Consider the following 17,166-nt stretch of genomic DNA (forward strand, 5'->3'; position numbering starts at 1 on the left):
TGTGCTGTGTCTGCCCCTACCAGGAAAAATAATCTATCTCGAAAAAAAATGAGAAAACAGAAATAGCGTGTGTTAGGCTACCTAGGAGACATTCTCCCCTTTCCTAATCTCTGATTCCCCATCGCGGTCCAACCAGGAACCTGCCAACCATCAAGTTCCCGTGCAAGTTATTTTATTTGCCCGCAGCCCCTCCACCTGCCGGGGCGGTGCTCCGCGCACCCCAGACTTCCCTCCCGCGACCCCCGGCGGGCTGCAGCAAAAACGGGGTGCTTGGGGGTGGGCGGGGGTGGGCGGGGGCGGGCGGCTGCTGTGGATCTGGCCGGCTACCGCCGCAGCTCGGTGGCCTCCGATTGGTCACGACGCGGGCGGGGAAGCTCGGCGGAGGAGGGAGGCGGGGGTGAGGGCGGCGGCGGCGGCGGCGGCGGGAGGGAGAGGAGAGGAGAGAGGGCCGCGCAGCCTGGCAGCGCGTGCGGCGAGCGCGGGGAGAGTGGCGGCGGCGGCTGCGGCTCGCGTCGGTCGCGCTCGCGGAGGCCGAGCGGGGTGCGCGGGCGGCGGCGGCGGCGGCGACAGGGGGTGGGGCGGCGCGCGCGAGTGAGCGGCGCCGGGCAAGGACCGGCAGGCGGGTGCCGGCGCGCAAGCAGCAGGGGCGGCCGCGGCGGCAGCTGCGCGGGACGGAGCCGCGGCAGTAGCGGCCGCGCCGGCCCCGGCCTCACCCCCGCGCGGCCGAGGCCGGAGAACAGTCTCCAAGTCCCCAGGGGGCCGGAAAGGGGAGCCGGAAAGCTGCCCTCAGCCCCCACGCAGCGGAGGCGCCGGCCGGCGGGACTGCTGCCCTTTGTGGGCGCAGCGCGCTCGGCCCGGAGCGCCCTCCCCGCGGCGCTCTCTTCGGCATCTTCGTCTTGCAGAGCGGCCCTGGAGAGGGGACCCAGAGGAAGCAAAGCCAGGAGCCCGAAACCTCGCGTTGCGGAGCTCCTCGGGAGCGCCGGCCGCTCCACTTCCACCTCCGCATCCTACCCCGGCCAAGGTCCCCGCCGCCTGCATCCCTCCCGGCTTCCGCTGCGCTTTAGGGCCGGAGCCTAGCCGCCTGCGCTGCCACCGCGGCCGCCTACACACACGCACACACACTCTCTCTTTCTCTCTCTTTCTCCCTCTCTCTCTCACACGCACGCCTGCTTTCTCCCCCGCCCCCTCCCCAGCTCCTTGATCTCTCGGTCTGTTTTATTACTCCTGGTGCGAGTCCCGCGGACTCCGCGGCCCGCTATTTGTCATCAGCTCGCTCTCCATTGGCGGGGAGAGGAGAGCAGCGGTGAAGGGGGTGGGGTGGGGAGGGGAAGGGAAGGGGGTGGAAACTGCCTGGAGCCGTCTCTCCGCGCCGCTGTTGGTGCTGCCGCTGCTGCTGCCGCCGCCGCCGCCTCCGGCTCCTCGCTCGGCCCCTCTCCGCCTCCATGTGCCGGATAGTGGGAGCGTCGCGGACCCTGCTGCCGCTTCTGGCGGCCCTGCTTCAGGTACGCGGCCGTCTCCGCGGGCCGGGCCGCGGGCGGGGTGGGGCGGGCGGCGCCGGGTCCCTTTGTTCCCCGCGCCGCTGCGGGGCCAGGCTGCGCACCCGGGAAGGGAGGTGCCGCACCGCGCGGTCGGGAGCTGCGCAGGCACGAGGCTCGGGCCGGGCGCAGGGACAGGGCTGGCCGGGCCGGCTGGTCTTCCCGCGCCGCTCCGTCCCGAAGGGACCGATCGTCGGCCCCCTCTGTTCTTCCTTCCGGGCCAGGCGAGCTTGTAGGGGGTATCTCCAGGCAGCAGAAGGGTGAGGCAGGATAGCTCCCAGGTTTTGCAGTTTTCTACGCTTCTCGCTCCTCGCTTTGCACTTTGCTCCAATTTTTTTGTTTATTTCCGCAGGGATGGGTCGCGAGTTTGCAGTAGGAATTCTCACTCTGGTGTCTTAGTTACGGGACGTGCCTCCACCCCACCCCACCCTGGCACCCGCGCGCCTCCCGGTGCCCGAGGGCTCCACTGTCCTATTGTCTTTATCCCAGCCCAGAGTTGCTTTCTCTTCTTGTTCTCTTGCCCTCCCTGTATTCTGTCTCGGTCCCACCTGGAAGAAAACCTCGTTCCCCTGCCCCGAAGAGTGTCTGCGGGCCGGGGTCTCCGCACCCAGCCCCTGCCCCGCACGCCCCTTATCCTGGCGGGCGGGGAGAAGTTCCGTTACTCGGCTATTATTTCTCTCCCTCTGTCCTCTCTCTCTCCCCTGCGTGCGTCCTCAGGGACGCCTTCGCGAGGAGCCTCCGCACTTTTCACGCCTTCGGGAGAGCGCCAGACAGCCTCTTCATGGAATCGGTACTAGGAGGCTTTTCCGCGGCAGGAAGCACCTGCTCCAGGCAGGTCGCAGGCTCCTAGCCACTCCGCGCCACCGGCCCCCAGCCCGGCTGACCGCCCAACTTTCCCGTGGCGTCCGGCTGGAGGACATGCCGAGGGCCCTCCCGGCTGCCCACGGGGTCCCGGGAAGCGACGCTGCGCTGCTCAGCTGCAACCTCCGCGCCGAGCTGGGGCAGAGCGGGGGCCGGGGGGGGGGGGCTTCTGAATGGGCCCCCGCAGACGATGGGGTTCCAAATCGGCTGCAGGAGAGGGCGTGTCCGCCCTGAATGCAGGTCCGGGTCTCCGGGGGAATCTGCCCAAGGGGCCCCCTGCTCATCCTTGCAGCTGGGGGTGGCCGGCGGGTGGCAGCTCTGAAAAGTGCGGGCGCGGCTCGGAAGTGCCGCTGCGTCGGTGGTGGCCCGGGCTGGGACAGATGGTGCGGATCGCCCCCCTTCGTGGTCTTCACGGGTCAGGGCCTGACGCGCTCCGGCCGCGGCGGGTGGGGTGGGGGACTGCGGGCGCCGGGGGCGGGACGGGGTCGGCGCCCGCGGTCTCGCTCTTTCTCCCGCCGCCCCCTAGAGGGATGTGGGCAAGAGGCCGCTGGAGCCCTGTCCATGGTGCGCCGTGGAGCGGCGCGCCCTGCCCAGCTCCGCGCTCTCTCCCCCCCCCAGGTCGTGCTCTCCCGCTTTCAAGCTCTCGCTCTCTCTCCCTGACTCCGTGGCTGCCCGGGTCCCGTCTTTTCTCCTTTCTTGGGTTTCTCCTTTTGTTCTTTCGTCTCCTGCTGGTCTCTCTCCCCTTCCCCCACTCGCCAGTCCGCCCCCTTCGGCTCTCCTGACTCTGGGGTTTCTGAACTATTAGACTAGACGTTTTTTGGTCTCTGCAGTTTTGAGAAGTGGATGGAATTTCTTCTAACTGGGGGAGGAGACCCGTCAGTCACTTACTAACAAAAGTATCTCCTGTTATAAAACCGCCCTTTATTCTTGGAGTGCGCAGTCCTTATTCTCTCACCTCCTGTCACTTCATTTATTGTTTCTTCTTTTCAAATAGGGTTTACTAAAGGGGTTAGGCTGAAGGGAAAGGAAGGAAAAAAAAAATGCTACTTTAGTGGTTTGAAGTTAGGGGGAGGGCAAGATAAACTCAAGAATTCTATGGACATCAGATATTTTACTTTTTTTTCAACAAAGAAAATGCCATTGATAAAAAAAAATCATATTTTAAGAACATTAATTTTGAACATCCTTGAGTGGTTTTACTGATTCACAAACAACTTTTCATAAATTTTCAGTGTGAAACCAGCGGTAGATGGTATTATGTTCACTAACTTTTTGATCTGAAAGTAAGTTTTAATTGAAAACTGCAATGAAGTTAGGACAGGAGGAGACATTTGTTGGTCATTCATATCGTGGGACTAAGTGTGGTACCACTGGAGCAGTCTCATTTTCTCTTAGTCATCTGCCTTGAAGTCAGGTATGAACTTTCTAAGTCATTTCCTAAAGCATTAAAAAAAAATGCGCTTATCTTTACCATCCCATGTTCTTTCTCAGTTTCTTGTAGACAGATGTCATGTTGACATTTGTAAACCCTCAGGAAAAGGGAAATTATAACTTTGTCAGCAAGTTATTTAGCTGTTTCCTGATTCCTGGGTGCAAGTTAAGCCATCACATTGAATGATTTGCAAGGTCATTAGGAGTGAAAGAACAGTGGTTTATGCAACATGAGTTTTAGGGTTAAATGCGCCATGTGGATTGTACAACTGAGATTAGAAATGACTTCGTGCTAATGGCCTGCTTTACACACCAGAATAACAAAGATCTATCTGCAAGGTGAAAATGGCCCCTCTGCAGTCATCTGCTATTCAAGCCACTTTTTTTTTTTTTTTTTTTTTTTTAAGGTCAGACGAAGAAGACAAGAGTTTTAGGAAAGAGGATGAATTAGGTTATTAGTATAGATCAGAGCAGCCTTATTTTTTCAGACCGATTAAAGAAGAACAAATATTCAATAGGACTTTATGCATTTATGTGTTAACTGAAGTGTTCCTTGTTATACTTTGAACACTTTTATTTTTACTTTGAGAGATTCCTTATTAGTTTAGTTCTGTTAACTTATATTTACACAATCCTAGTGAATTTTGCACATTATGATATTCAGCTTTAAGATTTTCTCTAATTCTTCCTCATTTTAACTTAGGGCATTAGCATTTTCTTTTGCACTAAAAACAAAAAAGTCAAATTTAACCATTAAATTTCAGGGGTCAAAGGATATCACAAAGTTAGGACAAACTTTCCTTTTAAATTATACAAGTGACTTTCAAAGACTTTAAGAGATTTATCATCAGGCCAAAATAATAATAATAATAATAATAATAAAGAGAAGAAAAAAAATCAATTTTACTTTTAAACCCTACCCAGTAATTACTAGACTAGAAACCTGCTTTGTTTTACTAGTTCACACTTTAATGCATCGTTCCACTGTTCCAATTCAAATATACTTGTATGGGTTATGAAGCATCAAGGACATCACCTTAATGTTTATAGATACTCTGGATTCTTAGTCTTAGCACATAGGTCCTGCTTTCAACCCTTGGTGAGGAAGTCTGAAAATAGATGGCATAAACCATACGTGATTTTCATCTGTTAGGTGTAAACACTTTGAAAGGATTAATATTCAATACATGAAACATAGAAGAAGAAGCTTTTTTTTTTTTTTTTTAGGATGTGGGAAATCTAGTACGCAGTAATCATGTTAGATATAAAGCATATTTATTCTCAATGTTTACTTGATTTTCATGTGTCTTGTAACAACTTATTGTGAGAGTAAGGAGAATCAACATAGTTGGTATTCACAGTTTATTCTACTTAGTGGCCCTAGTTATTCATAACTTTGCCCTTTTCTTATCTTGTGGTATGTGGTCATTACTCATAGGTGGTGCAATGCAAGCATCTTAGGTGTGATTTGAAAAATAATAATTTGTGCATTCTAAAATATTTTATGGACACATTTTAAATATATATATGCATGGAGATATAGATAGATAATTTATATCCATCTCTCTATATAATTTTTTAAGCCCCAATTGCAAGTTCAGAATTTATGTACAGGTTGTACTTTTTGACTTTAAAACGTTCCTGAAGTCTGCTCTGACCTTCTTCTAAAAGTTCAGATTTTAAGAGGAAGTTCTTTTTAGATTGTATTTTTTTTTCATAAAGAGACTAAAGTCTTCCTGGAACAGATTATTTTGGTGACAGTGTATTGCACCAAACTGTCCTTAATTTCCCTTTTCATTAAAAATTTTCAATTCTTAAATCTGTTGTGCCTCATTAAGCTTTAGGTTATTAATCAGGAAATGTCAAGACTTAAAGCAACAGTTAATCTTTCTTTAAAATGCCTTTAAAAAAATCCTAAGTAACTCAAATCCCCATTCCGTTTTCAAAGGGATATTCTTAAGTTAGAAGAGTGATTTTTAAAGAAAAATCCTAGATGTAATTTAAGAAATGTAGTGTTTGTGTATATACTCTACCGTTTTGCACAAGTTAACATTATTCAAATTTGTTCTTTTGGCTCAAATACAAAAAGTAATCAAGTTTAAGCACTGCACAGACTGGTGGTGAATTTTATCAACCATTTAAAAAATATGATAGATTTGGAGTTTGGGTTTTGTTGAGTATTTCATATCTGCCATTAGTATACCCTCTAAAAACCTAAGCATTTTCAAGTTGGGTTAAGAACTGTAAGTTGAAATGTAATTTGTATCAACAGATCATTATGCTTCACTTTTCTGTCTTTTCCTACCAAAAAGTTATTTTTGTTTTAATTTTATAGCAAATTATATCAGTTAATTTGAACAGATGCTAGTCTTTGTGTTTTTAACTAAATGTAGATCAGTTTTAATTAAACAACCCTATTCATTCCAAGGAAGAGGTATATACAGATGAATGTTTTAGTTAGAGCTGTATCTTCTGCCTAGATAGAGGGATGTCTTTAAAGTCAAAGAAGGTGAATTCCGGAGCTAAATAGGACCTTTTAACATATTTGGATTTAAAGATTATGATTTGTGTTACAACAGAGTTTTTGAAAGGAAAATTTGAGTTATAAATAAATGCTTCTCAGTTCTTATTTTTGGTCATTCTCTCATACTCAGTGCACTTCCTTGTCTGAGCCTCCCTTGTACTTAGAGAAGTCCACAAGACCTTGGTGTGTGTGTGTGTGTGTGTGTGTGTATGTGTGTGTGTATGTACAACATGTATGTTGAGGGTTGTTATCTAACCGATGTTGAAGGTTGCTATCTCCTGTAACATTTATCACAATTTGTGTTTGCCGTCAAGGTGATTTGGGTACCAAGGGTGTAGTAATTTTGTTCTGTGCAAATGAGCTGATGTTACATAGTGTCAAGGGCAAGAGCTAGTGTCAAGGGCAGGAAGAACCTGGGGTTCTAATCTAGTCCAGATGTAGTTTATGCCCTTAAACTCTCATGACCTCATTTTCCTCAACAGTAAAATACTGGGCCTGGTTGGGTTAGTTGATCTTTAAGGCACTTTCCAGTTCTGGGACTCCTGGGGCTCTTTAAAAAAATCCCCCAGATGACTCCTTTTCAAAGACTTTGGAATGATTTTAATTTTTAAACTGAAATGCAAAGATTTCCACATACTCAGAGTGGTAGAATATCACTTTGAAGGTCATCAACAATAGTTTATTATATATGGTAGGTTAGAAGTCATCTGTATTTTTTATATGCTTGACTTTTAAAATAATTTTTTTCATTGGCAGTGCTTCTTTTACCACTAAAAGTAAACTATTTTGGGGGGTTAGACTTAAAGAAAGGGGAATATGATACTACTAAGAATAAAAATTATTCCTTTTATACTTCAGTGTTTCTTTGAAAGGAGACGGCTTCCACAAGAACCTTTGAATTGAGTGATATGGGTGAACACTAAAAATATAGCCCATTGACCTAGCAAGTTATTTTTCTACAGATATGTGGGTATTCATGATGTATAAATCATGATGTGTGTATAGTCATAATGTATAAATCCATGATGCATACATCATATGTTTGCATGCGTGTATAACGATATGTATTAAAATACTTGTAATTACAAAGGATTGGATTAGTTGAACTCTGAATGTCATTAGTAGAAATTGATTTAATAAATCATGTGTAATATGCATGCAGATTTGAGAGCCCTTACTGTGTAAAGCATTTTAGTTCTAGTTCCAGATCAAGAAAGTGATTGTTAAACCACCAAATGTTTGGCACAGTCATGTACCTAGAAATGCATCAGAGAGGGACAGCGGATATGACCAGTGGGACTTCAGGGCTTCCAAATGAGGAGAAATTGGATGAAGACCGTAGTAGAAGCTATAATGATAGAATAGAAGATCAAACAATGTAGAAATAGGATGAAGATGATTTAAAGTAACAGTAGAACATCCTAACGTGTTGAGAACAACCTATAGCAGGCTAAGCTACAACTAGGCCTAAAGAAGATTGGGTAGTTAAATAATAGAATCGGTTCCATATTGCATCATAAAATGACCATACTTTGCTGAGTTATTTGTGCCTGAGGGATTACATTAGTTCATTAAACAATTGTGATATCTCTTACATTCCTTTGAATATTTAATTTTTCCTTCTATTTCTGGTGGCAAAAGTGCGGTCTAAACACCTTATTACTACTATCTAGAACATAAGGTACAGAAGAATATTGAATATGGAAATCAGATGTTCTGGTCTACTGCCTTGATTAAATAAACCGTTTAACTTGGGTTTTTCCCAAGTAGCATTGGAAAATTAATTGTATAATGCCTTTAAAACAGCTTGAACTACTTAAAAGGAAGTGCTATTATAAATATAATATGACAATCATATAGAGATGTGCTTGGAGACATGCTTGATCCATGATCCATTCTTTGATTTTCTTTGACAAAATATACCTTCATATAACAAAAATAAATAAGTGCTGGAGTAATAATATATTATGATTGTAATTTTAATACTGGTTTTTATGTTAACTTAAAAATTTACTTTACCATAGAGTATTTATATATTTTTAGTTTTAATATTGGTTTTTGTGTTAATTTAAAAATAATTGCTTACTTGACCATCATAATTGAAAATATTTGTATCCAGATTCCCTCTCCCCCATTCTGATATATTATTTAATGTGTCAGTGGATTAGTTAAAGGAATTTGTTAAAAAAAAAAAACAAAAAACTTAATTGAAGGGCTATGTCTTAGTATATTATTCCAGAAATTACTGGAAATGGAAATGTGAAATGGCCATTTTCCCCTCAGTATTAAAATAAATTTTGTGTTTATTCAGCTTTCTTCTGTTACATTAAATATTGAATTTTTTTTTTAAAAAGTCTGTTTGTTTAATTATTTAGCTAGTCTCTATACCCAACATAAGGCTCAAATGGAGGACCCCAAAGTCAAGCGTCACACATACTACTGACTGAACTAAGCCAGGTGCTCCGAAATATTGAACTTTTCTGTTAACTGCTTTCAGTAACGGTTGTAAGCCTGGCCCTTCAGGTTTTTTTCCTCATATGCAGTTTTAGGACATCTCCCAATTTATTTTATTTTTATTAATTCTCAGTAGGTCATTCATGTAACTCAGAAAAGCACATACACCAGAGAAAATTGTTAAAACTTTAATATTTGCTGCCACCTCTCTGAATTTTTTTTTTTTTTTTTAACTAATGTCTGGTAGTACTAAACCTTTACAATAACATATTTTTTAATTTCAGTGAAGAGAACAATTATGTTATCCCAGTTAATTATCCATAACCCTGTGAAATAAAATTCCCATTTTAGAGATGATGAAAGTGGAACTCAGTTTGAGTAGTTTTTCTGAGAATCCAGAGTGAATGGTATCTGTTAGAGTAGATTGAGCCTGACTACAAAGCACATGTTTTTCATCCTTCGTCTGCAGACTGGGGACTCTTTCAATAAAATTGTACTCAAGGAATGAATATCGCATTAGAGAGGAATTTCAGTTCCTCTTTACTGAGTTGATAAGATTTTTTTTTTTAAGTAGTGAGCTTCTGAGTTATATTTTCTATTAATTTGACCTTAAATACTTTGAATTATTTTGGCTTCTGAAGCCAAAATGTAAATCTTGGTTAGGATTATCACTCATTTTTAAAATATGTTCTCTTAGAGAAAGGAGAAAATATTGTGGGGAGATGATTCGTAATCCATTTTATAATATTCTTCAGATTGTCTCGATCAACAAATAACATGCTGATAAGTTCTCAAAAATAATTTTTTTGCACAAATTCTTAGAACTTTTGATACTTCCTAAGAACCTAGAAGCCCTCAGGCTATGCATGTTTTTATTTTTCTTTTTTTGATACTGTTTTTTCAGCTTCTTTCCTGTGAAAATAAATTCAAGAGACTAAATCACCGAATTTTGAAATATGCTTAGTGGCGCATTTTCCACATTTGAATCATCGGAATTACTTTCTCCCAAAATGAAATTATATGTCCACATCTCAAAAGGAACTAGTAAAGCAGATTCACACGAATGCTTTGTGGAGGGACAGTGTTTTCTGGCAAATCCTTGTTTTGCCAAGGAGAAAGCCTAGAACTGTTTTGCTTGTAATTTGACCTGTTGTAACTGGGAGGATTCAGTTGGCTTGACCATAATCTCCAATAAAATGTTTCTTGGTTCATTGGGAAGCTGTTAAGTGAACTCTGAAATAAATGACTAAAAAGTCATTAATTTTACTAAGTTTAATGGGGATATAATCCACTCCCTCTGCTTAACATAAATCTGTCATAAACTAGAGACTGTGAGGACTTTAATTTTTTTTTTCTTTTGTTGTCTTAAATGGTTAACGCAACAGTTCAAAGTCTGAAGTTCATTCTTTACGGCTTTCTGGTCCAGTAAATAAAGAAAAAAATGTGTTTTGTGTGGCCAAAATATTATCCTTTTACACCTCCTTTGGCTCCCCTCCCCCCCAGTGGAGTCCATTTGGTGGTGACATGCTCAAAATTAGTTTCTAATGTTTGGCTTCTCCAAATTGGACTTTAGGGAATTCAAAATGCAGAGTTGATCCACACCCCAACATACACACTCACACTTTATGGAACTATCAAATGCATACAGGAAAGTACACATGTAAGTGGAGAGCCTGTTGAATGTTCATAAATTGAACATACTGTTGAGTCAGCTCCCAGTCAAGACACAGCTTCAACAGCCCCTCGTGGGTTACCCTCCTCCAATTTTAACTGTCCTCACATGCTGAGCATTTACTTTACTTCTAGGAACATCTATTACTTTTGCTTATATTATGGAGTCTTTGTACTTTATGAAACCCTATAGTATATTCCCTTTTGTGTCTGGCATCTTCCACTCAATTCTAGAAATGTCCATATGTTTGTGTCATATGTGTTTTAATAGTCAGAAATTAGGAAAGCTTCATGGATGTCATAGAAATATCCAGGAATTTAAGGAAGTTCTTTTTTAAAAAAGAAAAAGAATGGAGTGATTCATTGCAGCTAAAATTTGCTTGCCTATCTGTCGTTGGTCGAGCCATGAAACACCTTCTGTGGGTTTTCCTACTCAGATTTTTTCTTCTGTATAATTTCTTTTCTTCTTTTCTTTTCTTCTTTTCTTTCTTTTAATTTGGCAGTATTGTTTAACCACAAGCCAGAAACATTTAGACTGTAGTTTATAGCCTCTTTCAGAAGGAGGATAGAAGCAAAGAACTAAATGTCTTTTTGATCTGAGTTCTTCAAGCAGCGGGTTTGGGTGTTAACAGATTCTAATCTTTTCTGTGATGCTTCTTAATACCTTCTCTGAGCTTACTGGTGACCCACTTCTCCAAGAGGTCTTACCCAGATTTAATTTTAATTTAAAAAAAGGTTAAATGGAGGGTTATAATGCCATAAACTGCTAGTTTTCCAGCTGTTCAGTGCATCTTTGGGAATAGTTGACCCTCTTTCGTGTTTGTGTAGGTTTTTTAAAGATCTGAAAGGTTGCCATGAAGGATGCAGAGTGCCATATTTGTCCCAAGATCTTTCTTTCTAGAAGCCTTTTCTCGCCGTTCTCTGCAGTTGTGTAGTAGAACCAGATTCTTGGTGGAGGATTCCATGCATGGTGATGAGGAGGACTGAGGACTCAGATTCCAGCCCACCAAGGATTTGTGTGCTTCAAGGCAGCTCTAATATATATATATATTTTAATGTTCTTACACGTGTGGACTTCATTTTTCAGTATTTAAAGGATTGTACTTTTTGCCAGGCCTTAGCTTATTGATAGATAATACGTATTTCACTTGTGTTTCGCCCCAACCCATACTTTTTCTCCCATAAAAGTTACTGTTTATGTTCGGTGTTTTTGTTTTTGGCATTCAATTTTTATTTACAGTTCTGTCTTTTCTGTTTGGCAAATACTAAGAACATTTGAGAGAACATCATAATCATTGATTTAATTTACAAATCGATTTATAGTTAACTTCTTTGTAAAAGAAAGTGAATTAGCCGTGATTTGGTTTATGGTCTTCCCTTTATTTGAGGCCATCTCTGTGGAGCTGTGTTTAATAAAAGAGGGATCCTGGTATATTTAAATGTAGATAACAGTGGACTATCTGCAGATGGCTCATAACATTTTATGACCTAAAATAAAGATATTTTGGAAAACAGTGAGGTTACTTTTTTAGTATTTGCCTTTGTAATGGATAGTGCCGTGATTCTTATTCCTTATTTTCCTAAGTCTTAGTCCTTCATAATCTAAATGTATACATAACTTAAATGTATATACACATACATATATACATACATACACTCATATGTGAGACACGTTCCTGGAGCACTGCTCTGGTGGTTGTGCCGATATGTAAATTGAGACCATGCACCTCCAAACACAGTCTTCTCAAACCTCACGCTATATCAAATTGTACTTATCTGTTTATATCTTCACATTTAGATATTTACTTAGCTGAATTTTCTTTTTTTTTTTTTTTATTTACCTGAAATTTCTTTTCAAGTATAGTGTGGTATGAAGGTAGAGAGTCTTGCTTAGTTTCTCCCATTAATATGTAATACACAAAATACACAGACTAACACATGAATGGCTGTCGTTTGTCAAATAAAGCTGCTTGTTTTCTGATCTGAAATGGTGCCTTTATTACATTTAACATTTCCTTAGGTTTTGGGTTCTTGTCCTTTTTTTCTTTCCAGTTGTACTGATTTGGTTGCCAGAGAGTCAGTGAGGCACAGTGGGTAAGACTGGAGTTGGTTGACCTGTGTTTGTGCCCTAGTTCTGACACTTGGGTATTGAGTGCCCTTGGACGACTGACATTTTTATAATGGTCTATCCTAAGGCTGTTATGAAAAGTATATGGGTTAATATGTATACATCACTTAGAAAAGTGCTTTCATATGGTAAACAAAGTATAAGCTCTTTAACTGAAGATTTTGGGACATAGCCATTACCACTGTTTTACACAAACACAATCAAGGAATAATTTAATGATTTGAATATATTTGAGCTCTTTTATGTCCAAAGCTTTGCTCTACGTTTGGTGTGATAGCCAGCTAACTTGTAACTCTGAAGTTACCACCAAACTACCACCAGAGTGTCCTTTCTACCCCACTGGGAAACCACAATTGAAGGACACATATTTTAACATTCCTCTTTAAATTCTAACAGATGTTGTCTAGGATGATAGGATTAGGGAAAGAGGTTAATATATATGGAGTGTTATTCTGCCAGCCATTTGATTTGGGAATTACAGGTAATCGAACAGAAGCTATTCTCCTGTCTTCCAGGTCTGTCTCTTTGCTTCTGTGATTTAATTCTTTAATGTTCTGATATTGATGTAAGCGTGTGTGTGCATGTGTTGAGACTAGGCTGGAGCCCGAGTAACTTACTCATCTCTGAATCCTTTTAACATGATGATGAGGACCTCATAGAGAGGAGGGGGTTGAAGGCAATGTTGGTTGATACCAACACAGAATCTGCAAAAACTGAGTGAAGATTCATTGTTCTTGTAGATGCTGATGATTTATTAGCGATTAGATGCAGGAAATGTTACTTTTAACTCAATTTCATCCTGTCCTAATAATAGCACATCATTTTTGAGTAATTACTATGCACCAGGCACTGCTCTAAGTACATTAAGCGTATTAACTCATTTAATTCACAGAAGATTATGCTCATTTTACATACAAGGACACCAAAGCACAGATAGTTTAGAATAAGGTACCCAAAGTAATTTTGTGAATGAAGGAACTAGGATTCAAATACCAGCAGCCTGATGTCAGAGCCTGTGTTCTGGTTTGGTACTTATTTGAATGCAGGTAAATAAATAAATAAAGGCTGGGTTGACATCCAGTTCTATTTGGTATATATATGAAGTTCAACTTTTTAAAAAAAAGTCTTTTTTTTTTTTTAATTGTAAAATGTGATCCTTGTGAAGGACTATATAAAGCATATATGCACAGGCTAAAAAATAATTATAGTATACAAATATGTCAGTGAAACTAGCAGACAGATTAAGAAATGGAATATTGCCAGGACCTTGGAAGTCTCCAGAATACTGTTTCAGCTCCTCATTTCACCCCCAGAGGTAACTACGGTCTTCATTTTTCTAATTAATTATTCATTGCTTTTCTTTGTAATGTTACCATCTATGTATATATTCCATATATGTGCGGGAGAAGAGATGTATTTAAGAAAATGTGTGTGTATTATGCATTTATAAATACACCGTACATATGTGTGTATTTATGTGCATATATATATATATATATATATACACACACATAATGTACTTTTTGTGATTTGCTGCTTCTGCTTGTTTTGTCTTTTAAGATTCATTCAGTTGAGTTGTGTAACTCTAATTTGTTCATTTTCACTGCTCTAGGGCATTGCATGCTATGAATATGGTAGAACTCACTTGTTCAATTTATCATTGATGGGTTTGTGTGTGTGATTTCAGAATTTGGCTACTGTGAACATTGCTGTACTTGCCCCCTGGGCATTATGTGTCTGAGATAGCCCAAGATTGCATTTCTCAAACTTGAGGTTGTGTAAGAATCACCAGAAAGCCCATTAAACAGAGATTCCTGGCCCTTCCCTCTGAGCTTTGATTCAGTAAATCTGTGGTGGAGCCTGAGAATTTGCCTGTCTAGCAAGCTCCCAGGTGACAGAATGCTGGGCTGCTCTAAGGTATGCACCAGGGAGTTAGAATTGCTGGGCTGCGAACAAGAATGTTTTCCAAATCGGCCCACCAGCACCATGTCTGTATTTCTGTTTTTCCATAATTTTACCATATGTGTTATAGCCAAACTTTAAAATTTTTAACAATCTAGTGGACTGCATAATGAGTTGAAGATTGTTTTGATGTGTGTTGTGGCCTTTCTCTCTTCCTTGAGGTGTTTGAATGAACACTAGCCAATCTGATGAAATTTGTAATTTGTTATAGCTTGGCCTGACTGTTTACTGCCTATTCTTTTTGCTTAACATTTTCACCTGTGGCTTGTGTGGGATGCTGCCAAAGATTGAGCCTTCTTGAAAGCTGACTCATGTGATTAAATCTAATATTTGCTGAGTGCTTACTATGTGCCAGGCCAAGCCCTTTACCTGCATTGTCTCATGTAATCTCACATCAGCCCCCTGAGATAAGGTGGGCATTTTCATCACTATCCATTTTACAAATGTCTCTCTGAAGCCTCGCTTAATCCTTTCACTGAAAGACATGCCTCTAGGATGTGGCCGAAGGGGACCTGAACAGGGTTTTGCCTTGCTGGTAACAACCAGTTCCTTGGAAGTCTGCAAGCGTATATGCGGTGGGAAGAAAATAAGCTTGTCTGTTCTAGATTTTGGAAAGATTGCAGCCTGGAGGAGGATTTGGACTTTAGAATCCAGACTTTAAGGGTCTCGGTTTCAGAGAGTAACTTTTGGCCTTAAGAATGGGAAAATTTATGAGACTGAGTCGGCATTTGGATAGGATATCATGGAAGTAGGTAGTTTCTGTCACTGGCCACATGGCCCCTTGGTGGTGATTTTAAGAGATGCAAGTAACTCATGAGTGGTTGACAGTTCTCTGAATTGCCTTGTTTTTTTCTGACTTCAGGCTGGCTGGGCCCAGCACCGTAGTTACCGAGCAATCCAGAGGTACATGCGATTTTCTCTTCCTAGCACCTGGGGTCCCCCAAGCACTTAAAGAGACTTAGATGTTTGCTCTCCAACCCTCAGTGTTCAGCATCCTGGTGAGCTTGTGGCCCTGCTGGTGGTAAAAGGATGTCATGTAGTCTGGCCTTTTTGATCTTTGAGTCTTGGCCTTTGGATATTCAGTAATATTGAGACTTTGTTTGTAATTCTGGTGTCTTTGAAGAGACCTAGTAAACAGTGCTTCTTATCCATCTAAGTTCTGGACAAGTAAGACAAAAGCATCAGCAGATAGCCAAAATACAACCTTTACTACTGACAAAGGTGAGGGTGGAGAATGTGGATTAAGTATGTAGGATCTCCGAATCCATTCCCCGCCCTTACCTCCCACCTTCAGCGGTGCCACATGAGCGCCAGCCTCCTGCCTGGGGACCCTGCTCTCGTAGGTTCCCAGCAGCATCGTGATACCTGCACTGAGGTGATGGAGGTACTGAACTCTGCATGCCCATTTGTTTCCGACCAACCTGCCAGAGAGGTTGACAGAGGTCAGGAGTACTATCGCTAGTGTAGCTCCCTCTACTTGAAAGTGGGGAGTAAGGGCTCCCGAAAACTTTCTCCCGATTTTGGATTAGCCATTAAGTTTATGTTCTTAACCACCAAACGTGCTTATGCACGACTGTCCCCTGATCGGGGGAAGATGGGCCTCTGTCAGGAAAGCCTGGCTTCCAACTTCGTGAAGCCTCAGGAGATCAATAGGTTTACTCTGTAAAGAGTTCTCAGAGCTAATGAGGCATGCGAGATGATCCCAGCAGTAGTGGTGCAGCCTACAAAGTTAGAAGGCAAACCCACTGCCACCCTAAAAGATTTATTCCAGGCGAAGTTCAGACCCCGTGGCCTGTCTCTAAGTGTCCCAAAGCCATGACGGGGAGCCCAGGATATCTGAGGAAAAGACTCACCGTGGGCGGAGAAAACCTTCATCAGTTTAGCTTCCCCAGTTGCTAATCAGGCTAAGCCTCTTGTCTATAATCCATGACCTTTGAACTAAGCCCAGAGTTCAAAGGGGAAATGAAGATTTAAAGATACTGAATCTGATGGATGGAAGTCAAAGAGGACAGAGATTGCCACCATGGGCTATTCTGGAACCTCGCACAGAGGGGTAGTATCTCAAGTGCCAGCTTTCTCAGGGAAAATCCAGAATGCACGGGTGAACCCCCTACGCGGAGGGAAGGACTCCCCCTGGGAGCCTCTCCCTGATGAGTTTCAAATGGTTTGCAACCAGCACACTGAAATATCCTACTTTGCCTTTCCCTGTGAGCCCCTAGAGACTGCTAGGCTGGGGCTGTCCCTAGCGTGGGCTCTGTCGGGTGGATAGTTGTGGGACACACTGTCCTGGGAACAAGTGTTTTCAGTCTCTTGCCACCTGTTGTGGGGTTGCTTTAGCCAAAAAGTCCCTCTGCAAGGCAAGATTTCTCCTTCATCTGTCCAGACCGCTTGGTGGGGGCTGATCCTGGAGCCCATGGGCAAATTAAGGAGGTGCCTTATTTTGCCTCCGAATGCAGAGGAGAATTAGAGACAGCCAATCCAGTCCTGCCCTCTAGACTTGTCAGTGATTTCAGGAGAGAACCTTGACAGGGCTCTGGAATTCACTGTCTTTTAAAAAATGGCAGATATTATTCTGCTCGATAGTCTTTAGGCAGTGGATG

The 17,166-nt window shown here is 42.6% G+C and overlaps 1 protein-coding gene across 1 annotated transcript in view; it reads left to right on the forward strand.

Annotated features, from left to right (window-relative positions):
* The first annotated feature begins 1,338 nt into the window (after positions 1–1,338).
* Positions 1,339–17,166, forward strand: part of CDH2 (cadherin 2) — a 216,572-nt gene continuing 200,744 nt past the window's right edge. The window contains exon 1 of the mRNA XM_059139331.1: positions 1,339–1,502. Coding sequence (XP_058995314.1) covers positions 1,443–1,502 — 60 coding nt within the window. The 5' untranslated portion in view covers positions 1,339–1,442. The remainder of the gene's footprint in view (positions 1,503–17,166) is intronic.

The sequence above is a fragment of the Mustela lutreola genome, chromosome 11 (genome assembly GCF_030435805.1).
Source record: "Mustela lutreola isolate mMusLut2 chromosome 11, mMusLut2.pri, whole genome shotgun sequence".
NCBI classification, from domain to species: Eukaryota; Metazoa; Chordata; class Mammalia; order Carnivora; family Mustelidae; genus Mustela; species Mustela lutreola.